This window comes from Thamnophis sirtalis, unplaced genomic scaffold (genome assembly GCF_051295495.1).
Source record: "Thamnophis sirtalis isolate CommonGarterSnake01/CBP01778 unplaced genomic scaffold, rThaSir2_p1.2 scaffold_2, whole genome shotgun sequence".
NCBI lineage: Eukaryota > Metazoa > Chordata > Lepidosauria > Squamata > Natricidae > Thamnophis > Thamnophis sirtalis.
In genome coordinates, this window is record NW_028261382.1 from 43173859 (window position 1) to 43197520 (window position 23662).

Below are 23662 nucleotides of genomic sequence, written 5' to 3' on the forward strand. Positions count from 1 at the left end.
TTCTCAGCGTCGGCGGCCCAGCAGAGGGTCCTCCCATAAATGATGGTTGGCGGAAGGAGGCGGGATTTGGGTTTCCCTGGTTACCAGATGGAGAGGAGGGGGCTTTTATGCAAATGTAAAAATTATGCAAATTGAGGATGAGGGTGATTTAATCTTTTAAAAAATCTTAAATTAAACTGCAAGATTAAAAAGGCCTTTTCATTGTAATTAGGATGGTTTATAATTTATTAATTATTTTTTTTAACCCTGGTGACTTTGAATAAAAGGAAATAAAGTTGAATTAAAGACATTTGAATTAAATTCAACCATTTTTATTTAAATTGCAACGGTTCATGCAATTAATTTAATTTACTGTCTTAAACAAAAGTCCTTCTGGGGCTCCCATTTCAATATCTTTTTGTATTTGTATTGTATTGCAAAACAGATGCAAATATATATATATATATATATATATATATATATATATATATATATATATATATATATATATGTATATATATATATATATATATATATATATATATATATATATATATATATATATATATATATATATATATATATATATATATATATATATATATATATATATATATATATATATATATATATATATATATGTATATATATGTAGGTCTCTAGTTGTTCGGGTTTTCTCCCGCGTAGAATTGGATATGTCTTTGCGACGTTTCGACGAAGTCACATTCGTCATCTTCAGGCTGCTGCTGACTACTTCAGGTTTGGTGTTTCCAGGAGTTTCCACTACTCCTGGAAACACCAAACCTGAAGTAGTCAGCAGCAGCCTGAAGATGACGAATGTGACTTCGTCGAAACGTCGCAAAGACATATCCAATTCTACGCGGGAGAAAACCCGAACAACTAGAGACCTACATATATATATTATACATTATTCCATTAATTAATTGTATGAATAGAACTATGTTCATTCTGTCCTCTTAAAAAACTTTGAAAAACTCTACAAATTTTTTTGACCAAGTCAGAATTCACTTTGTTATATTGCCTCAGCTTGTAGGAGGTGTTTCTTCCTCTTCTTCTTCTTCTTCTTCTTCTTCTTCTTCTTCTTCTTCTTCTTCTTCTTCTTCTTCTTCTTCTTCTTCTTCCACCTGTTCCTCTTCCTCCTCCTCTTCTTCTCCTCCTCTACCTCCTCCTTCTCCTCCTTTTCTTTTTCTCCCTTTTCTCCTCCACCTCCTCTTTTTCTTCTCCTCCTCCCCTCTTCTTCCTCCTCCTGCTCTTCCTCCTTTTTCTTTTCTTCTGTTTCTCCTCCTCCTCTTCTCCTCCTCCTCTTCCTCCTCCTCCTCCTCTTTCTCCTCCTTTTCTTTTTCTCCCCCTCCTCTCCTTCCACCTCCTCTTTCTCTTCTCCTCCCCTCCTCTTCCTCCTCCTCCTCTTTTTCTTCTCCTCCCCCTCTTCTTCCTCCTCCTGCTCTTCCTCCTCTTCCTTTTCTCCTGTTTCTCTGTCTCCTCCTCTCCTCCTCCTCTTCTTCCTCCTCCACCTCCTCTTCCTCCTCCTTCTCTTTTTCTTCTCCTCTCCTCCTCCTCCTCCTCTCCTCCTTCTTCTCTTCTCCTTCTTCCTTCTCCTCCTCCTCCTCCTCCTCTTCTTTTTCTCCTCCTATTTTTTTTTTTTTTTTGGCAAAAGGCCTGCTTGGAAGGACATTTGCACACTTGGCCGCTAGGAGTCAGTTGTGCAAAGCTCAGCATAAGTGCAACAATTCGCCAACCAATTGCCGTGGTGCTTGTCATTTCAAATCCAACTGAAGTCGTTTCCCCCACCAAATTTAACGTCTCTGTAAGTTTGCTAGGTCATTTTGGGGGGGGGGGGGCGGGGGTGTCTCTCGGTGCTGAGTATCTGCTTGGTAAAAGTGGGAGGTGTATATTTAAAAAAAACACACACATTTTTTTTAAGGAGTGCTATTTCCTTTGAGGCAACATGAGGAAGAAAACGCCTGCTCCAAACGAAGTCAGTGTCACCCCAATTAGAAGATCGACCCGCTTGCAACAGGAGAAAACTACTGATAAGGTAGGGAAACCTTCACTCTTCCAACATGGAAGTATCACACACACACACACACAAACACAGACATACACACACACACACACACACACACAAATATCCTTGTCTATCCTAAAAGTGGCATGTGTCTTCTTCTACAATATACGTGTAACACTTTACTTCAGTTTACTTATTAAATTTCTGCACTACCCATCTCGCCTGTGTGTCTTAAAAATATGAGACAACAGGAACGACTGATTTACAAAACACAGTTAAAAACGTAGCTTATTTTATTCATTGATTTGCATTTCATCTTTCTAAACGGCCCGTCGCCCTCAGAGGGAGAGAGGCTCTGGGTGGGCGGTGTGAAACATGATCAGTGTGTAAACTTATACAATTAAGGTTAAAAATGTTAACAGTAATTAAAATGATTGAACCGAAGGTAGAAATGGAGAGATTAGATAAATGCGAGAGGATAGATAGATGATAGATAGATAGATAGATAGATAGATAGATAGATAGATAGATAGATAGATAGATAATAAATTTATAGATATACACAGAGAGACAGAAATAGTCAGGAAGATGAAGGAGGAACAGATAAAGAGATTAGAAAGATAGATAGATAGATAGATAGATAGATAGATAGATAGATAGATGATAGATAGATAGATAGATAGATAGATAGATAGATAGATAGATAGATAGATTATAAATTTATAGATATACACAGAGAGACAGAAATAGTCAGGAAGATGAAGGAGGAACAGATAAAGAGATTAGAAAGATAGATAGATAGATGATAGATAGATAGATAGATAATTAGATAGATAGATACACAGAGAGAGAGAGAGAGAGAAAGAGAGAGGGAAAGAGAGGGAGGGAGGGAGGGAGATGAGAGAGAAAGAGAGATAGAAATAGAGAGATTAGATAGTTAGATGATAGGTAGGTCGATAGAGAGATAGAGACAATTAGCATATAGTTTTATATGTCGGTGTAGGGGTGGGGGCTTATGCTAGCCTATGATCATAATAAAATTGGTTTGATTTATATGATCCTGTTTTTATTTACAAAAAAGAGATCAGATAAATGATAAAGAGAGATGATAGATTGATAGATATAGACAGACGGAGAGAAAGAGAGAGAGTGGTGATAGAAAGAGAGAGATAGACATATAGCATCTCTATATCTATCTATCTATCTATCTATCTACACACACACACACACATACACACACACACACACACAAACAATTATGCTAGCCTGGGATCATAATAAAAACTTGATTTGATCTGTCTTCATTTGCAAAAAACCCTTTTCATTCCATCTGTTGGACAGCTCCCTTTGGCCCACTCTAAGCCAGGCTAAACAAATATTTCTCCGCACCTCTTTTTAGCTGGCCAGAATAATATAATTTACAACTCAAACATCACTGAATTCTGATTTATCTTGATGCACAGGGTCAGTTTCTCCCACCGTGGTTTCTCCACCTTTAGGGCTGGAGTTCCTAAAAAGGCAAAATTCTTTTGAACATGTTGGAAGGGTAAAAATGGAAAGATTTAGTCTGATTCCCTGTGGAGGGATGGTTGGTGAAGGCGAGGGAAGTTGCTAAGTTGACTAAATTGTTTTGATTAAAGAAAATACGTTTATTGCTGCCTGGAAATGCCTTTTAACGATACAGAGGTAGTCCTCGACTTACAACCACAATCGAGCCCAACATTTATGTTGGTGAGCGAGACAGTTGTTAAGTGAGTTTCCCCCCCGTTTGATAACTTTTCTTGCTGCCGTTGTTAAGCGAGTCACACAGTTGTTAAGCGAATCTGGCTTCCCCATGGGATTTGCTGGTCAGAAAGTCACAAAAGAGGATCCCAGGACATTCTACAGTGGTCATGAGTTTGAAAGCCACTCTAACCGTCACTAAACGAACTGGTTGTTAAGTCTATCTGAGGGCTTATCTGTCTTTTAAGTATGCTGGCCACCTTGAACTATTTACAAAAATAATAAAGTTTGGATTAAGAAAAATTAAAAGCAAAAACACCGTCGGAAAGCTGCATTCTCCTCTTCCGGTTTGACAGCTAATTTCATTCTGTCGGTCTCCATTTTAGGCCCTGTTTTTCTCTCGCTATTCCTCTTGGGGTTGTTGTGACATTATTTATAGCATTTCCCCGGGTTTAATTTTTTTAAAAAAATGATGTTCTTCTTCTTTCTGGCTGCTTTGATGTTTTCCTTTTTTCTTTTAGCCTGCTTTAAAAGCTGTCTACAAACGCTAGTAAAACAACAACAAAAATTCGGGAAGGACAGGATAATCTTGTCTTCGCAGGCAATGTGTATTTTCTGCCATCTTTCGATATATATATATATATATATATATATATATATATATATATATATATATATATATATATATATATATATATATATATTAAAAAAGCAGAAGCCAGAGATGAAAATAGCGCTTTGGTTCAACCCGAAACTCGCCCGGAACTATTTTTGAGTGCAGCGTAGACGTCAGAAGCTGAAAGCTGATTTTTTTAAAAAAATTCATTTATTTTAGTTTGTCAAACATGGAAAAAAGAACAGATATAAATATAAACTTGGGAAATGGGTAGAAATAAATGGAGATAGTAGGAAAGGGACGGTAGGCACGATTTGTGCCCTTATGCACACCCCCTTACAGGCCCTTTAGGAATGGGGTGAGGTCCACATTAGACAATCTTAAGTTAAAATTATGGGGGTTTGGAGGTGAAACAACAGAGTCGGGTAGAGCATTCCAGGCATTGACGTATTTTCTGCAATTGAGTTTCGAGCAGATCACGCTGAGTTTGTATCTATTACAATACAATACAATAGCAGAGTTGGAAGGGACCTCTGAGGTCTTCTAGTCCAACCCTCTGCCTAGGCAGGAAACCCTACACCGTTTCAGACAAATGGCTATCCAACATCTTCTTAAAGGCTTTCAGTGTTGGGGCATTCACAACTTCTGGAGGCAACTTCTAGTATATAATATTTTTTTTAAATTTTAAACACATAAGCACATCAACAGAAACAAACACATAACTTAAAAACAACATAGGAACAACAAGTTCCATCGTATATCATACCGCAGTTCCGAATCGGTTTCTTTGCAGTTAGTGTTTTCCCTACTATATACATTTCTATCTTGCGTTCATAATCTCCTTGTTTGTTATCCATTTTCATGTACAATTCTTTATTTATTTATACTTAGCTACTTATGACCAAATATGATTTACCTATATTGTGCTTTATAGTTTTACTGTCATTTATTCTCTTACATACAGTTCTAGGTATACATTCACATAGTTATTCTTTTCCTTTGCCATTCTTATATTATTATTATTCCATTTAAAAGGTTATAATATACAGTTTAAGTTGCTTTGTTTACCATCCCTAGCGCCTGTTGTAACACTACCTTATTTTCCCTTTCTTTTCTCCTTCCCTTCATTCTCTACTTCCTTCCTCCCTCCTCTCTTTCCCCTTCCTTCTTCCCTTACCTCTCCCCTACTCCTACCCTCTCTCTTCCCCTTTCTACCCTCTCTCCTTCTCTTTCTCTCCCTTCCACCCTCTTCTCTTTCTCTTTCTCTCCCTTCCACCCACCTCTGGAATGCTTTGTTTACCATCCTTCGCACCTGCTGTGACACCACCTTGTTTTCTCTTTCTTTTCCTTTCTCCCTCCCTTCCTTCTCTACTTCCTTCCTTCCTCCTCTCCATCCCCTTCTTCCTTCCCTTCCCTCTCCCCTACTCCTACCCTCTTTCTTCTCCTTCTTACCCTCTCTCTGGAGGCAACTTCTGTTCCACTGATTAATTGTTCTAACTGTCAGGAAATTCCTCCTCAGTTCTAAGTTGCTTCTCTCCTTGACGAGTTTCCACCCGTTGCTTCTTGTTCTACCCTCTTGGAGAATAGCTTGACTCGTTCTTCTTCTATTGTTTGCCTGTGTATTATTGCGGTTGACGGTGAAGTAGTCGTTGACCGGTAGGACGTTGTAGCGGATAATTTTGTGTGCTGCGCTTAGCTCAGAGTGCAGGTGGCATAGTTCAACGTTTTCGAAAGCCCAAAATTTTAAGCCTGGTGGGCATAAGGGATTCTGTTGCGAGCAGAGGAGTGGAGGACTCTTCTCGTGAAATACCTCTGGATTCTCTCGATCGTATTAATGTCCGATATACAGTGCGGATTCCAGGCAGACGCGCTGTATTTGAGGATTGGTCTAGCAAAGGTTTTGTATGCCCTAATTTGCAGTACAATCTTACCGGAGAAGAAACTTCGCAAAATTAGGTTAAGAACTCTTAATGCCTTTTTAGCAATGCTGTTACAGTGGGCTCTGGCGCTTAAATCGTTTTAAGCACCAGAGGGAAGGAAGGAGAGAAGAAAGGAGGGAAGGAAGGAGGGAAGGAAGGAGGGAAGGAAGGAGAGAAGGAGAGAAGAAAGGAGGGAATGTAGGAGAGAAGGAAGGGGGGAAGGAAAGAGGAAAGGAAGGGGGAAAGGAAGGAGAGAAGGAGAAAAGAAAGGGAAGGAAGGAAGGAGGGAAGGAGGGAAGGAGAGAAGGAGGGAAGGGGAAGGAGGGAAGGAAGGGGAGTAGGAGAGAAGAAACGAGGGAAGGAAAGAGGGAGGAGGGAAGAAGAAGTAGGACTGTTGTAAGATACGATGGATCTATGGGATGTTAAGAAAGCAATCTTCAAGTATATTGTCAGCAGTAGGAAAAATTGTTATAAATACATATTATTAATAACAGTTATGAGATCATATAATTGTGAATGTATATATGAAATTGATAAACAAATAAAAAAATACAAAGTCAACAGGAAAAAAAAATTAAATCGTTTGAGATGAGTCCTTGACAAGAGTTTTGCTTGCGGATAAATTCGATTTCGGTCTTTGGAATCGAAAACCCAGAAATGGCTCCCCTGAGGGAAGGCACGTTTGGATGTCCTTTGGGGGGGGTGTTAAACAACGTCGGGCAGGCTAGTTCAATGGCCCATCTCTCTTTTCATAGAGCTTTTATTCTCGAGATTTCAAAAGCTTGGCAGTTGTTGTGGTGTGTGCATTCAAAGGGGAGAGAGGAAGAGAGAGGTCTATGCCTCGGCTGCTGCTATCTCTGCAGCTGTAGAAACATCTGTGCCCGCGCTCTGCCCGGGAAAACTCCCCGTCGACTTAAATCAACACAAGTTGGTGTTAAGAAGCCAACCAGATGCCCGGCATGGCAGCAGGGTGATTTAAAAACAAACAAAGAAAGTTGGCTGAAAAATGTGTAACTTTGGAAGATATCCAGAAAGCTATTTTTTATGTATTTATATATTAATCAACGTTACAGCAGGAAGTGGCTGCTTGTCTGTGCGGTAGGAATAAAGAATAATGGTGAAGGACTATATCCTTCTTCATTAGAAGGTGTATATGAGGTTTCTACTTCCTTTGCTTTACAGATCTATCTCCATCTCTATCTTCATGTCCACCTCCATATCCATCTCTCCATCTCCCCATTTCTCCATCTCTATCTTTATCTGCATGTCCATCTATTCGTCTTCATCTCCCCGTTTCTCTTTCTCTCTATCTCCAGCTCTCCAGCTCTCCAGCTCTATCCCCATCTCTCCGTTTCTTATTCTTTCTCTTTTTCTCTGTCTCCATGTTCATATCTCCATCTGTTCATCTCCCCATTTCTCTATCTTTGCCGATGTCCATCTCCATGTCCATCTCTCCTCTCTATGTCCACCTCCATCTCTCCATCTCTGTGTCCATCTCCATCTCTCTTTCTCTCTATCTCCATGTCCATCTTTATGTCCATGTCCATCTCTCTTTCTCTCTATCTCCATGTCCATCTCTCCATCTCTTCATCTTCATCTCCCCGTTTCTCTTTCTTTATGTCTATGTCCATGTCCATCTCTCTTTCTCTCTATCTCCATCTCTCCATCTCCAAGTCCATCTCTTCATCTCCCCATCTCTCCGTTTCCATCTCCGTCTACATCTCCTCATCTCCCACCCCATCTCTCCATCTTCATGCCCATGTCCATCTCTCCATTTCTCATTCTTTCTCTTTTTCTCTATCTCCATGTTCATATCTCCATCTGTTCATCTTCATCTCCCCATTTCTCTATCTTGGTCGATGTCAATCTCCATGTCCATCTCTCCATCTCTACGTCCATGTCCATCTCTCCATCTCTGTGTCCATCTCCATCTCTCTTTCTCTTTCTCTCTATCTCCATGTCCACCTCTCCATCTCTTCATCTTCATCTCCTCGTTTCTCTTTCTTTATGTCTATGTCCATGTCCATCTCTCCATCTTTCTCTCTTTCTCCATCTCTCCATCTCCATGTCCATATCCTCATCTCCCACCCCATCTCTCCATCTTCATGTCCATGTCCATCTCTCCATTTCCCATTCTTTCTCTTTTTCTCTATCTCTATCTCCATGTCCATCTCTCCATCTCTCTTTCTCTCTTTCTCTATCTCCATCTCTCCATCTCCATGTCCACCTCTTCATCTCACCATCTCTCCTTTTCCATCTCCGTCTACATCTCCTCATCTCCCTCCCCATCTCTCCATCTTCATGCCCATGTCCATCTCTCCATCTCTAAATCCATGTCCCCTCTCCATCTCTCCATCGCCATCTCACCGTCTCTCCATCTCTATCTCGGTGTCCACCTCTTCCTCTCCCCATTTCCCCATCTGCATCTCCATCTCTTAACTCTCCATCATCTCCGTATCCAAAGTAAGGCCCTGTGTAGACCATTTATTATAGTAATTGCATTCAATAGTCCATTTGCTTGGCCGATGCTTCCAAACACTTCCTTTCTCCCTTGTGGAATGAGCTTTGAACATTTTATTATCTGGAAGAAGAAAAAATTGTGAATCTGTTGCAAGCAGACTCTGGTTATTCTTCCTTCTCAAGATCAGCTAGAGACTGTTATGGGGTCAGCTTTTCAAGGCAGCCCAAATCAAGCATGACTGATGCCTGTCTTTGTGTATATCTGTGAGTGTTGTGTATCTGTGTGTGCTTGTGTGTGCATGTGTGTGTATTTCTACACAGGAAGTGTAGATGCACCGCCCACTGGAGAACACTTCCTCAATTTCATGGCACAGTTTTTTTAGCGATGAGCGTGTCAGTCCATTTCTGATTAAACTCTTCTGTGATTTCTGAACCACAACTCAGAACGAACCTCAACCAGAACGAAGCAGAAGCCGGCCCGATGATATCCTGCAGCCCCGAGAAAGCATCAAAGCTTACAAGAAGCAAGTAGATCCCACCAAGGAACGACCAGATCTACCAGAAGCTCCTTCAGCACCAGGAGCTCAACTGGACATTGGACGACCAGCAGAGAAAGAGAAAGTCTCAGTAAGTCTTGAGTTCACCCTACTTCAGATGGTTGGCTTGTCTTTCGTTCCAAGGGAGGAGAGAGTAGGTAGGAAGAGCTGGTGGATTCCTGCTCTGGATCCCCTTCCTTCCCTTCTCCAAATTAAGGACCAGGCTCTATTCGATGGAAGAGACACACAAAATTATTCCTGGGCTACGGGAAGGTTCGTGAGCAAGTTGGCAAAACACTTGCTGGCATTGTGTTCTCCCTTTTCAAAGGGGGAGACCCGCAAAACGACAAGCAGGGATCAAAAATCCTCAGGCTAAGTTGAACCGTTATGTAAACATGGAATAGAGTGGAGTGGAGAGGAATGTTGGAATGGAATGTAATTGAATAGAATAGAATAGAATAGGAAATAGAATAACAAATGGAATAAGAAATAGAATAGAGCAGAATAGAGACGAAAATATAGAATAGAATAGAGCAGAATAAAGAGTAAAATATAGAATAGAATAAGAAATAGAATAGAACAGAATAGACGAAAATATAGAATAGAATAGAGCAGAATAAAGAGTAAAATATAGAATAGAATAAGAAATAGAATAGAGCAGAATAGAGACTAAAATATAGAATAGAACAGAATAAAGAGTAAAATATAGAATAGAATAACAAATGGAATAAGAAATAGAATAGAGCAGAATAGAGACTAAAATATAGAATAGAATAGAGTAGAATAAAGAGTAAAATATAGAATAGAGACGAAAATATAGAATAGAATAGAGCAGAATAGAGACGAAAATATAGAATAGAATAGAGCAGAATAAAGAGTAAAATATAGAATAGAATAACAAATGGAATAAGAAATAGAATAGAGACGAAAATATAGAATAGAATAGAGCAGAATAAAGAGTAAAATATAGAATAGAGTAAGAAATAGAATAGAGCAGAATAGAGATTAAAATATAGAATAGGATAGGATAGAATAGGAATAGAGCAGAATAGAGACTAAAATATAGAATAGAATAAGAAAGAATAATAAATAGAATAGAGCAGAATAGAGACTAAAATATAGAATAGAATAAGAAAGAATAATAAATAGAATAGAGCAGAATAGGGACTAAAATATAGACTATAATAAGAAATAGAATAATAAATAGAATAGAGCAGACTAAAGACTAAAATATAGAATAGAATAGAATAGAATAGAATAGAGCAGAATAGAGACTAAAATATAGAATAGAATAAGAAAGAATAATAAATAGAATAGAGCAGAATAGGGACTAAAATATAGACTATAATAAGAAATAGAATAATAAATAGAATAGAGCAGAATAAAGACTAAAATATAGAATAGAATAGAATAGAGCAGAATAAAGACTAAAATATAGAATAGTAGAATAAGAAATAAATTTGAAATAGAATAAGAAATAGAATAGAGCCGAAAAGAGAGTAAAATATAGAATAGAATAGGATAATTGAACAGAATAGAACAGAACAGAATAGGAATTTAGAATAGAATAGATTTTAGGATAGGGTAGGATAACAGAGTTGGAAGGGACCTTGGAGATCTTCTAGTCCAACCCCCTGCTTCGACAGGAAACCCTAAACAATTTCAGTGAAATGAATAACTCTCCAAGCTTGAAAAAGTACAGGCCAAAATTCTTAATTGGAAGAAAAATGCCTAGGATTTAAAGATGGGGTGGGCCTATCTATGCTGGGCGCGATCCCTCTGGAAGAGAAAGAACACCTCCATATAAAGATAGTCTTTGAGTTACGGCTGTAATGGAGCCTTCCCATCACGGTCGTAACTTGTGACAGCCTCATTGTCCAGCACTTAATATGCAATTATGTGAGCGCATGGAAGGACGAAGGTCAGAACCTTCGAATAGTGATGGGACTAGTCATACACTGCCTGTATATGATTCCTTTGAGATCTGAAATAGAGCAGATATTCTAACTATGTTAAAATGGTGAAAAACATACGATGAACAGTTGCAGGAACTGGGCCTGGCTAGTCTAGGGAAGAGAAGGACCAGGGGAGACAGGAGAGCATCTTCCAATATTTGAGGGGCTGCCCCAGAGAGGAGGAAGAGGGTCCAGCTATTCTCCAAAGCACCTTTGAAAGCCAGACGAGGAATAATGGATGGAAACTGACCAAGGAGAGATTCAACCTAAAAATAAGGAGGAATTTCCTGACAGGGAGAACAATCAACCCATGGAAGAGAAGTTGCCTTCAGAAGTTGTGGGAGCTTCATCCCTGGAGGCTTTCAAGAAGAGACTAGACCGCCATTGGTCAGAAATGGTGAAGGGTCTCCTGCTTGGGAATGGGGTTGGGCTAGACGACCTCCAAGGCGCCTTCCAACTCTGTTAGATGTTTGATCCGTTTAGATCATGAGTGCAGAGACCCAGTTTTGGATAGTGGTTCTTGTGAGGTCCTACCAAAGACGATTCATCCCATTTTCCTTTACAGCCCCCCTTTGTGAGGCTGAGGAGATTGGCGTTGAAGGAAGACCCTTCCCCACATCCAGAGAGGGGAAAGGAGGTAATGGAGTGGGGGCAACAGGCCTGGCGAAGATCTAAATTTGTTTGTGTCACCTTCCTGAAGGCAGATTGTCCATCCTTTTGTGGTGACAGCAATATTTGTGTCACCTTGCGGCGGGCCCCCTTAGAAACTGGGACAAATTAAATCACCCCCTCCCCAGAAGGGATCAGACAGATCCAATATTGGTCCAATCTTTCTTTATAAGCATTTTTTTAAAAATAAAATAAAATCTTAAGATGGCATCGAAGCAAGAGTTTCTGTCGCTAACCAACATGGTTATGCCCAATTTTACCTTCTTGCTATGGCTCTTAAGCAAATTGTTGCGGACGTGAAGTGAATCACGCAGTCATTAAGTGAATATCAGCTTCCTCCATTGACTTGCCGGAAGCCTCCTTCGAATTTTGGAGAGGGAGGTGAGGGAATTTGTCCGCATTTTCTTTCTAAAAAAAAAGCGACTTGCAAGTTTGATTCGTAGCCGCTAATTTAGATGTGGATATTTGGCAATTAAACAAGTTTCCTAAAATAGGAGACGGCTTAGTCTTTTCGATAGGCAAATGGGTTAGAACTGTATTTTCCTCCAACCAGGATTAACCGTTTCTGGACAAGCCAGGATATTAAGTGGTTTCCGAGCTATGTTTGTTATTTGACTGAAAAAAATCAGACCAGTTTTGGACCCCTATCAAACCAGAAACCATGGTTTGCAAGCTACCTTGGTTGGTTTACCCAACCCAACCTCGATAATTTTGAGGACCATATCTCAGCCACCTTCTTGGTCACGGATGGTGTTGTGGTTGGTTGGTTTGCCCAAAGGAGAAAGCCCAATAAGTTCTACTTTATTTCATCAAACCAGTAATCATGCTATCTCTGTTGGTTTACCCAACCCAACCCCGATAATTTTGAGGACCATATCTCAGCCACCTTCTTGGTCATGGATGGTGTTGTGGTTGGTTGGTTTGCCCAAAGGAGGAAGCCCAATAAGTTCTACTTTATTTAATCAAACCAGAAACCATGCTATTTCTGTTGGTTTACCCAACCCAACCCCAATAATTTTGAGGACCATATCTCAGCCACCTTCTTGGTCATGGATGGTGCTGTGGTTGGTTGGTTTGCCCAAAGGAAGAAGTCCAATAAGTTCTACTTTATTTCATCAAACCAGAAACCATGCTATCTCTGTTGGTTTACCCAACCCAACCCCAATAATTTTGAGGACCATATCTCAGCCACCTTCTTGGTCATGGATGGTGTTGTGGTTGGTTGGTTTGCCCAAAGGAGGAAGTCCCATAAGTTCTACTTTCCCTCGATCCATAGTTAGACCCTCCAAATATTCAGTGGGAAGTGGTGAAGGACCAACAGTCGCGACTGCATGTCTTGGACATCTCAAAACCACAAAGCGGTAAGAAGGTTGGACATCTTCAAGAGACAGCCACACCCAGCCTACGAAGACCAATTGAAACCCGGAGGGAGCCGAGACAGGAGACCTGGACGGAAATCACCCCAAGGATCAAGGTGCCCCCAATAAGGAAGATGGAGACCACCACCAAGTTGCCACGTAAAGTTTCACCAGCAAAAGAAGACAGCCAGAAATGGTTCAAGGTATATTTCTGGATCTTTGCTGTCCAGAATTGTATAATCTTCAATTCCTTTTCTCAGTGGCAATATTTCTAAGTCCTGGGAGTTCTTCCAACTCTGAAAAAATTATGGGGACCCCAAAGATGGTGGCTAAGACCCTGAGAGTGTCAATCAGAAAGGTCAGCAGTTCGGCGGTTTGAATCCCCAGCGCCGCGTAACTGAGTGAGCTCCCGTTCCTTGTCCCAGCTTCTGCCAACCTAGCCGTTCGAAAGCATGTAAAAAAATGCAAGTAGAAAAATAGGAGCCACCTTTGGTGGGAAGGGAACAGCGTTCCGTGCGCCTTCGGCGTTGAGTCATGCCGGCCACATGACCCCGGAGACGTCTTCGGACAGCGCTGGCTCTTCGGCTTTGAAACGGAGATGAGCAGGGCTCCCTAGAGTCAGGAACGACTAGCAGATATGTGACAGGGGAACCTTTACCTTTACCTTCACCAAAAATGGTTGTATGGGTAATATTTATCAGGCTTTCCCATATTAAAAAAATTAAAATGGACAAATTTGTGGAATATTGATGGGTTAATTCACAAAGCAGTTGCAAACATGGCTAGCTGGGGGATTCTGGCAGTTGAAGTCCATCCATTTTAAAACATACCAGCTGGGGAATTCTGGGAGTTGAAGTCCATTCATCTTAAAGCATGCCGGCTGAGGAATTCTGGGAGTTGAAATCCACCCATTTTAAAACATACCAGCTGGGGGATTCTGGGAGTTGAAGTCCACCCATCTTAAAGCATGCTGGTTGGGGGATTCTGGGAGTTGAAGTCCACCCATCTTAAAGCATGCCAGCTGGGGAATTCTGGGAGTTGGAGTCCATCCATTTTAAAACATACCAGCTGGGGAATTCTGGGAGTTGAAGTCCATTCATCTTAAAGCATGCCGGCTGAGGAATTCTGGGAGTTGAAATCCACCCATTTTAAAACATACCAGCTGGGGGATTCTGGGAGTTGAAGTCCACCCATCTTAAAGAATGCTGGTTGGGGGATTCTGGGAGTTGAAGTCCACCCATCTTAAAGCATGCCGGCTGGGGAATTCTGGGAATTGGAGTCCATTCATCTTAAAGTGATCAACTTCGAAAAAAACGCTGTCCAAAATCAACCTCTCTTGTCTTCCCTCGTGTTTTCTCCTTAGTTCCCCAAGTTCTCTCGGTCTTCTCTCTGTTTCCTTCTCTTCTTCCTCCTCCTGATCCTTACCTGCTGGCTCGTATGGAATCACGGAGCGACCACCTCCCTCGTGCTCGGAAAGAGCTCTTTAATCTGGAAAAGGTTAACAACGCTGTGGAACGAAGCGGAAGAATGCAGTGCGCAGTGCAGGCAAGTTTCTCCCCGTTTATTTTATATGCCCGGAAACCTCCTCCAGATGTTGGTTCCGAGGCCTGGGTCAACCTCATCGCTTAAAACCCCTTTGTTTTTAATTCTCCTTTCTCTCCTTCTTAGCCTGGTGCTTCTGGAGAGCATCCCAGACACCTTACAGTATCCGCCTCCAAGTCCTCAGAATCCCACCACTTACGAAGGGTGGATGAACCTCCTCTCGGAAGCCAACAGCGTGGTAGAAATTGGAGCTTTCTACTTTACCCTCCGAGGCTCCGATTTACAGATGGAAGATGCTTCCGCCAAGCCGGTCAGTTTGTGGTTGGGGACGACCTGGAGGTGAAAGGATCCACTCTGGGTCTCTTCTATAACTCTAAGCCTTGTGTCAGGAAGTGGGGGATAGAATAAGAATAAGAAGAGAAGAGAAGAAAAATGGAGAAGAATAGAAATAGAAATAGGAATGGAAGGAATAAGAAAATAGAATAGAATAAAATAGGAAAGAAGAGAAGAGAAAAGAAGGAGAAGAGAAAAAGAAAGAGAAGAGAAATAGAATAGAAATAGAAATAGAAATAGAATGGAATGGATGAAAGGATAGAAGAGAAGAGAAGAGAAATAGAATTGAAATACAAATACAAATAGAATGGAATGGAATGGAATGGATGGAATAATAGAAGAAGAGAAGAGAAGAAAAATAGAAATAGAATAGAAATAATAGAATAGAATAGAAATAGAAAGAAATGGATCAAAGAAGAGAAGAGAAGAGGAGAAGAGAAATGGAGAAGAATTGAAATAGAAATAGGAATGGAGAGAATAAGAGAATAGAATAGAATAAAAGAGAAGAGAAAAGAAGGAGACGAGAAAAAGAAAGAGAAGGGAAAAAGAAAGAGAAGAGAAATAGAGAAGAGAAGGAGAAGAGAAATAGAATAGAAATAGAAATAGAATGTAATGGATGGAAGAATAGAATAGAAGAGAAGAGAAGAGAAGAGAAGAGAAGAATAGAAATACAAATACAAATAGAATGGAATGGATGGAATAATAGAAGAAGAGAAGAGAAGAAAAATAGAAATAGAATAGAAATAGAATAGAAATAATAGAATAGAAATAGAATAGAAATAGAAATAGAAAGGAATGGATCAAAGAAGAGAAGAGAAATGGAGAAGAATAGAAATAGGAATGGAATAAGAGAATAGAATAGAATAAAATAGAAGAGAAGAGAAAAGAAGGAGAAGAGAAAAAGAAAGAAGAGAAATAGAGAAGAGAAATATAAGAGAAGAGAAGAGGAGAATAGAAATAGAATAGAAATAGAATAAAAATAGAATAGAAATAGAATGGAATGGATCGAAGAATAGAATAGAAATAGAATAGAAATAGAATAGAAATAGAATAGAAATAGAATAGAAATAGAATAGAAATAGAATAGAAATAGAATAGAAATAGAATAGAAATAGAATAGAAATAGAATAGAAATAGAATAGAAATAGAATAGAAATAGAATGGAATGGATCGAAGAATAGAATAGAATAGAATAGAATAGAATAACAGAACTTGGACCTTTGAGGTCTTCTAGTCCAACCTCCTGCTGCCTGAGCAGGGAACCCTACACCAGCATGGTGATTCACTTAATGACCAGAGGCAAAAAAGGGGATAAAATAGGGTGTTTGTTCCATGATGCCTCACTTAACAACTATGCTGCTTAATAATGAATTTTCCAAATCTCTTTTGTGGCCGTAAGTCGAAGGCTTCCTTCAAGTTGAGTCCAACCAGACTCCAAGAGTTATTTGAGAAGGAGAATCGAGCTGTATGAATGAATGCCAGAATGGGCTCAGTCGGCGTCCTCTCATCTTGGACCAAGTCCCACAAAAGTTGCTGTTTTGTGTCACTAAGCAGGGCCAGGAGGTGTTCGATATGCTACGCAGCCTGCCTTCCCGGGGGGTGAAGTTGGAGATCGCGGTGAATAGCCCTCAATCCTCCAAAGATGACACTGATGAATTGACTCGTGATGGTAATGTATCTGTAGGGAGATAACAGAATAATAGAGTTGGAAGGGACCTTGGAGGTCTTCTAGTCCAACCCCCTGCTGAAGCAGGAAGCCCTGTAGAATTCCAGACAAATGGCTGTGCAATCTCTTCTTAAAATACTCCATTTGTTGGGGAAGGAAGGAAGGAAGGAAGGAAGGAAGGAAGGAAGGAAGGAAGGAAGGAAGGAAGGAAGGAAGGAAGGATGGATAACAGCATAGGAAGGGACCTTGGAGGTCTTCTAGTCCAACCCCCTGCTCAAACAAATGGGTTTCCAATCTCTTCTTAAAAAGATGTTGGAAAGGAAGGAAGGCAGGAAGAAGGAAGGAAGAGAGGAAGGAAGGAAGGAAGGAAGGAAGGAAGGATAACAGCGTAGGAAGGGACAAGTCCATCCCATGGTCCAATCTCCCACTGCCACGCTGGCAGCTTCCTCCCATCCAGTTCCGGTCAGGTGCAGAGGTGCAGAGACAAAAGATGACCTTGGCTTTCTAGAAAGAATGTTGTTATGGCTACATAGCATCTAACTCCGTACAATCCCACCTCCCGTTTTCCCACCATAGAAAACGCATAATAGAATAATAGAAAGTGTGGCAGGCCATAAGATCCAAGATGGCTGCAGGCCTGACAGTTGTTAGGAATGGGAAGAAAACCAGCGGGTTTGAGAGCGTCAGCTGTAAAGAGAGTTTTTGTTTACTCCTCGCTCTCCAGGCGCCGATGTGCGATATGTGAAGATGAAGGAGCTGACGGGCGGGATTGTGCACACCAAATTGTGGGTCGTGGATCGGAAACACCTCTACATTGGCAGTGCCAACATGGACTGGCGTTCCCTTACTCAGGTATCTCCTTTGGGGCAGGCGTGAAAAGAGGCACAGGCGCTCCAGACTTACAACAGGACTCCTCGGACACGGCAATCTTTTAAATTGTGCGAAGTTTGTCGAGTACTTGTGTGTTGTGGCCTGTTGGACGCCGGCCCCTTTCAGCAGCCGAATCAGATGAGGAGGAAGGCGTGGGAGTCAGGGTCAGCATCAAGGCAACCCGGGAGCTCCGAGGGGGAAGAGGGAATGGGGTTGGCAGAGAGAGAGACAGCGGCAGAATTTGGGCTGTCCGTAAGATGGGGAGTCAACAGCCCCCAGGTCTGGAGGTGGCTGATAACACAGAGGAGGAAGAGCTGGGCTCAGTGCCTGATGTGCGGATGTGCAGAAGGCAGAGGAGAGAAGAGCAATGGAAATCTATGGGCCGGTCCTCGGGACAGAAGAGCCACCGCTGCTAGCGAATCCCCACCCCAGCTCTGGGGATAAAAGGCAGGGGGCGGCGATGAATAGATATGGCAGAGGAGAGGAGAGCAGTGGAAATCTATGGGCCAGTCCTTGGGACGGAAGAGCCACCGCTGCTAGCGAAGCCCCACCCTAGTTCTGGGGATAAAAGGCAGGGGGCGGAGATGAATAGATGTGACAGAGGAGAGGAGAGCAGTGGAAATCTATGGGCCGGTCCTTGGGATGGAAGAACCACTGCTGCTAGCGAAGCCCCACCCTAGCTCTGGGGATAAAAGGCAGGGGGCGGAGATGAATAGATGTGACAGAGGAGAGGAGAGCAGTGGAAATCTATGGGCCGGTCCTTGGGACGGAAGAGCCACCGCTGCTAGCGAATCCCCACCCTAGCTCTGGGGATAAAAGGCAGGGGGCTGAGAGGAATAGATATGGCAGAGGAGAGGAGAGCAGTGGAAATCTATGGGCCGGTCCTCGGGACGGAAGAGCCACCGCTGCTAGCGAATCCCCACCCTAGCTCTGGGGATAAAAGGCAGGGGGCAGAGATGAATAGATATGGCAGAGGAGAGGAGAGCAGTGGAAATCTATGGGCTGGTCCTCGGGACAGAAGAGCCACTGCTGCTAGCGAATCCCCACCCTAGCTCTGGGGATAAAAGGCAGGGGGCTGAGAGGAATAGATATGGCAGAGGAGAGGAGAGCAGTGGAAATCTATGGGCCGGTCCTTGGGACGGAAGAGCCACTGCTGCTAGCAAATCCCCACCCTAGCTCTGGGGATAAAAGGCAGGGGGCGGAGATGAATAGATATGGCAGAGGAGAGGAGAGCAGTGGAAATCTATGGGTCCGTCCTCGGGACGGAAGAGCCACCGCTGCTAGCGAATCCCCCCCTAGCTTTGGGGATAAAAGGCAGGGGGCTGAGAGGAATAGATATGGCAGAGGAGAGGAGAGCAGTGGAAATCTATGGGCCGGTCCTCGGGACGGAAGAGCCACCGCTGCTAGCGAATCCCCACCCTAGCTCTGGGGATAAAAGGCAGGGGGCGGAGATGAATAGATGTGGCAGACAATTATTCATCTTCCGGAGAGGACGAACAGGCTTGTTAGCCTGAGGTGAGAGAGAAATTTTTTTGGCGGGGCTGCTGGCGCTCCGAATAAAGGAATCATTGAGTTCACTTCAGGGGGGTTTGCCGTGTTTGGGGAGCTGGGTCAGAACACCGAGCCACGATTGAGTTGCCACGGAGACGCACTCAGCAGATTTTCCCAAAATCACGTGGGTAATCCTAGACTTACAGTGGTTCAGTTAGTGGCGGCTTGAAGAATGCTGCAATGGTCGCACTGCTCTGGCGGAAACACCCTTGGGATACAACCCCGGGAGGGATTCCCTTAACAACGGGGCCGGGAACGGTTGTAAAAGGGGGCAAAGCTCACTTAACAGCGGCCTCGCTTAGCCACGAAAATGCCGTGCTCCTTGATGGTTGTAAGTGAAAGGACGAACCCGTAAGGTGGGGAAATTGGGTTCTTCCCTGGCAACAGGATCCATTGCGTGGATCCGCCATTCCCCCGGTGAGGAATCCACTCTTCAGATCTTCTTTTGGAGATCACAGTAAATCTGGGGGATCTTCCAGCAAGTTACTCACAGCACGAATCATTTTTTCCCCCCCGTTCCTTAGGTGAAGGAGCTGGGAATCGCACTCTACAATTGTAGCTGCCTGGCTCAGGATCTCCACCGGATCTTTGCCATGTACCGGATCTTGGGCAAAGAGGGAGCCTCCTTGCCCACCACCTGGCCCAGGGATCTGGCGGCTAAATCCAGCCTGGAGGAACCTCGGAAGATTCAACTAAACGGGGTAGAAGCCCAGGTCTACATTTCCGTAAGTTTGTTTGTGTGAAAACACAAACGGTGTAAGATCCTGTAGATGTGGGGGCTTCGTGGCTAGATCTCCCCGCCCGTTGTGTCCATTATGGCAGCTGGAAACCCCACATCTGGAGGACAGGGGGTTTTTTTGGGAGGGGGAGAGGAGGGGAGCTCAGATGGGGAAGGAAGAAGTAGAGCGAGTTGACAATTCCATGCTTCTACCAGAATAGAGTTGGAAAGGACCTTGGAGGTCATTCGATCCAACCCTCTGCTCAGGCATTTCGGACAAATTTCTTTTTGAAAATCTTCCAGTGATGGAGAAGGAAGGAAGGAAGGAAGAAAGGAGGGAGGGAGGGAGGGAGGAAAGGAAGGAAGGGAGGGAGGGAGGGAGGGATCCTGGCTCTGTTGTTTACACTTTATAATTCAGTTCTTTTGGACTGCAGAGCTCCCCGCCGGCTCTCTGCTCCACCGGCCGGACGTCGGACCTCACCGCCATCCTGAGCACGATTGGAGACGCCCAAGAATTCATCTATATTTCTGTGATGGATTACGAGCCGCAGTGCATCTACTGTAACCCCAAAAGGTGATCTAATTTCCTTTGTTCCCTTCCTCCCAACCAACTTCCCTCCCTTCCACCCACTTAATTTTTCCTTCCTTCTTTCCTTCCCTTCCTTCCTTCCCTTCCTCCACTCCTTCCTTCTTTTCTTTCCTCCCTCCCATCCTTTCCTTCCATCCATCCTTCCCTTTTTCCCTTTCCTTCCTTCCTTTCCTTCCATCCTTCTTCTTCCCTTCCCTTCCTTCTTTTCTTTCCTCCCTCCCTTCCTTTCCTTCCATCCTTCCTTTCCTTCTTCCCTTCCTTCCTTCCTCCCTTCCTTTCCTTTCATCCTCCCTTTCCTTTTTTCCTTTCCTTCCTTCCTTCCATCCACCCTTCCTTCTTTCCTTCCCTTCCTTCCCTTCCTTCCTTTTCTTTCCCCCTTCCTTCCTTTCCTTCCATCCTTCCTTCCTTTCCTTCCATCCTTCCTTCCTTCCTTCTCCTTCCTTCCTTCCTCCTTCCTTCCTTTCCTTTCCTTTTTTCCTTTCCTTCCTTCCATCCTTCCTTCTTTCCTTCCCTTCCTTCCTTCTTTTCTTTCCTCCCTCCCTTCCTTTCCTTCCTTCCTTTTTCCTTTCCTTCCTTCCTTCCTTCCTTTCCTTCTTCCCTTCCTTCCTTCCTTCCTTCCTTCCTTTCCCTCCCTTCCTTCCATCCATCCTTCCTTTCCTTCCTTCTTCCTTCTTTCCCTTCCTTCCTTCTTCCTTCCTTCCTTCCTTCCTTCCTTCCTTCCTTTCCTTCTTCCCTTCCTTCCTTCCTTCCTTCCTTCCTTTCCTTTTTTCCTTTCCTTCCATCCATTCCTTCCTTCCTTCCTTCCTTCCTTCTTTCTTTCCCTCCCTCCCTTCCTTTCCTTCCTTCCTTTTTTCCTTTCCTTCCATCCTTCCTTCCTTTCCTTCTTCCCTTCCTTCCTTCCTTCCTTCCTTCCTTCCTTTCCTCCCTTCCTTCCTTTTCTTTCCTCCCTCCCTTCCTTTCCTTCCTTCCTTTTTTCCTTTCCTTCCATCCTTCCTTCCTTCCTTCTTCCCTTCCTTCCTTCCTTCCTTCCTTCCTTCCTTCCTCCCTTCCTTCCATCCATCCTTCCTTTCCTTCCTTCTTCCCTTCTTTCCCTTCCTTCCTTCCTTCCTTCCTTCCTTCCTTCCTTCCTTCCTTCCTTCCTTCCTTTCCTTCTTCCCTTCCTTCCTTCCTTCCTTCCTTCCTTTCCTTTTTTCCTTTCCTTCCTTCCATCCTTCCTTCTTTCCTTCCCTTCCTTCCCTTTTCTTTCCTCCCTCCCTTCCTTTCCTTCCTTCCTTTTTTCCTTTCCTTCCATCCTTCCTTCCTTTCCTTCTTCCCTTCCTTCCTTCCTTCCTTCCTTCCTTTCCTCCCTTCCTTCCATCCATCCTTCCTTTCCTTCCTTCTTCCCTTCTTTCCCTTCCTTCCTTCCTTCCTTCCTTCCTTCCTTCCTTCTTCCTTCCTTTTTCCCTTCCTTCCCTTCCCTTCCCTTCCCTTTCCTTTCCTTCCCTCCCTCCCTGCAATTCCTGGCAATTTCTCCATCCAGGCGGCCTCTCTAACTCTCTGCACCCGTTTGCTCTTCAAGATTGTGGCCCGCCATTGATGAGGCCTTGCGGAGCGCAGCCTGCGATAAAGGAGTGACGGTGCGTCTCCTCATCAGCTGTTGGCGACATTCGAGACAAACCATGTTGTTTTCCTGGAGTCGCTCAGGGTCCTGAGAAGGAGACCTCTCCACTGCCCCATTGAAGTGGTGAGACTTCCCTCACCCTCTCCCTACGAATTCAACCCGTAGGTTAGAAACTATAAAACGGTGGAATGAGGGAGAGAGACAGAGAAGGAGGGAGGGAGAGAGGGAGGGAGGCAGGGACAAAGAGAGGGAGGGGAGAGGGGGGAGAAATGGAGAGAGAGGGGGGAGGGAATGAGGAGAGAGGAACAGAGGGAGAGAGGAGGGAGAGAGGAAGAGGGGGAGAGAGAGGGAGGAAGAGGGAGAGAGGGGAGGGAGATATGGAGAGAGGGGGAGGGAGGGAGGGAGGGGGAGAAAGCGGGAAAGAGGGAGAGAGAGGAAGACACAAAGAGAGAGAGAGAGAGGAAGAGAGGTGCATTTAATTCTTCACTTCTCCTTTTCAGAAACCTATGTGGTCCACACAGAAGGGAGAGAAATCCCTTAAAAAGGGAGAGAGGGAGGGAGAGAGAGAAAGAGGAAGAGAGAGGGAGAGGGACATAGGGAACAAAGAGAGAGAAAGAGAGGGGAACAGAGCGAGACAGAGAGGGAGAGAGAGGGGGTGAAAGTCAGAAATGGAGAGGGAGAGAGGGGGAGAGAGAGAAAGAGGGAGGGAGAGAAAGAGGGGGAGAGGAAGACAGAGAGGGAGAGAGGAGGAAGAGGGAGAGACAGAGAAGGAGAGATGGAGAGAGGGGGAGAGGGGGAAAGAGGAGGGAGGAAGAGAGAGGGGAAAGAGGGAGAGAGAGAAGTGGGAGAGAGGGGAAGACAGAGAGGGAGAGAGGGAGAGAGGGGGAAGAGAGAGAGACAGAGGAAGAGATGGAGAGCGGGAGAGAGAGAGGGAGAGAGAGGAAGACAGAGGGAGAGATGGAGAGAGGGAGGAAGAGAGGGAAAAAGGGAGGGAGAGAAAGAGGGAGAGAGGAAGACAGAGAGGGAGAGAGGGAGAGAGGGGGGGAAGAGAGAGAGAGACAGAGGGAGAGATGGAGAGATGGGGAGAAAGAGGGAGAGAGGAAGAGAGTGAGGGGGGAAGAGAGATACCTCTAATTCTTCGCTTCTCCTTTTCAGAAACTCTTTGTGGTCCCCACAGAAGGGAGAGAAATCCCTTAAAAAGGGAGAGAGGGAGGGAGAGAGAGAAAGAGGAAGAGAGAGGGAGAGGGACATAGGAACAAAGAGAGAGAAAGAGAGGGGAACAGAGCGAGACAGAGAGGGAGAGAGAGGGGTGAAAGTCAGAAATGGAGAGGGAGAGAGGGGGAGAGAGAGAAAGAGGGAGGGAGAGAAAGAGGGGGAGAGGAAGACAGAGAGGGAGAGAGAGGAAGAGGGAGAGACAGAGAAGGAGAGATGGAGAGAGGGGGAGAGGGGGAAAGAGAGGGAGGAAGAGAGAGGGAAAGAGGGGAGGAGAGAGAGAAAGTGGGAGAGAGGGGAAGACAGAGAGGGAGAGAGGGAGAGAGGGGGAAGAGAGAGAG

General features: G+C 43.8%; 1 protein-coding gene across 1 annotated transcript in view; it reads left to right on the forward strand.

Moving 5' to 3' along the window:
• The first annotated feature begins 1920 nt into the window (after positions 1–1920).
• LOC106538811 (5'-3' exonuclease PLD3) overlaps positions 1921–23662 on the forward strand; it is a 23077-nt gene continuing 1335 nt past the window's right edge. The window contains 11 exon segments of the mRNA XM_087703437.1: positions 1921–2035; positions 9167–9349; positions 11779–11850; positions 13159–13443; positions 14604–15092; positions 16670–16784; positions 17506–17633; positions 19727–19927; positions 20355–20494; positions 22068–22171; positions 22174–22232. Coding sequence (XP_087559563.1) covers positions 1946–2035; positions 9167–9349; positions 11779–11850; positions 13159–13443; positions 14604–15092; positions 16670–16784; positions 17506–17633; positions 19727–19927; positions 20355–20494; positions 22068–22171; positions 22174–22232 — 1866 coding nt within the window. The 5' untranslated portion in view covers positions 1921–1945.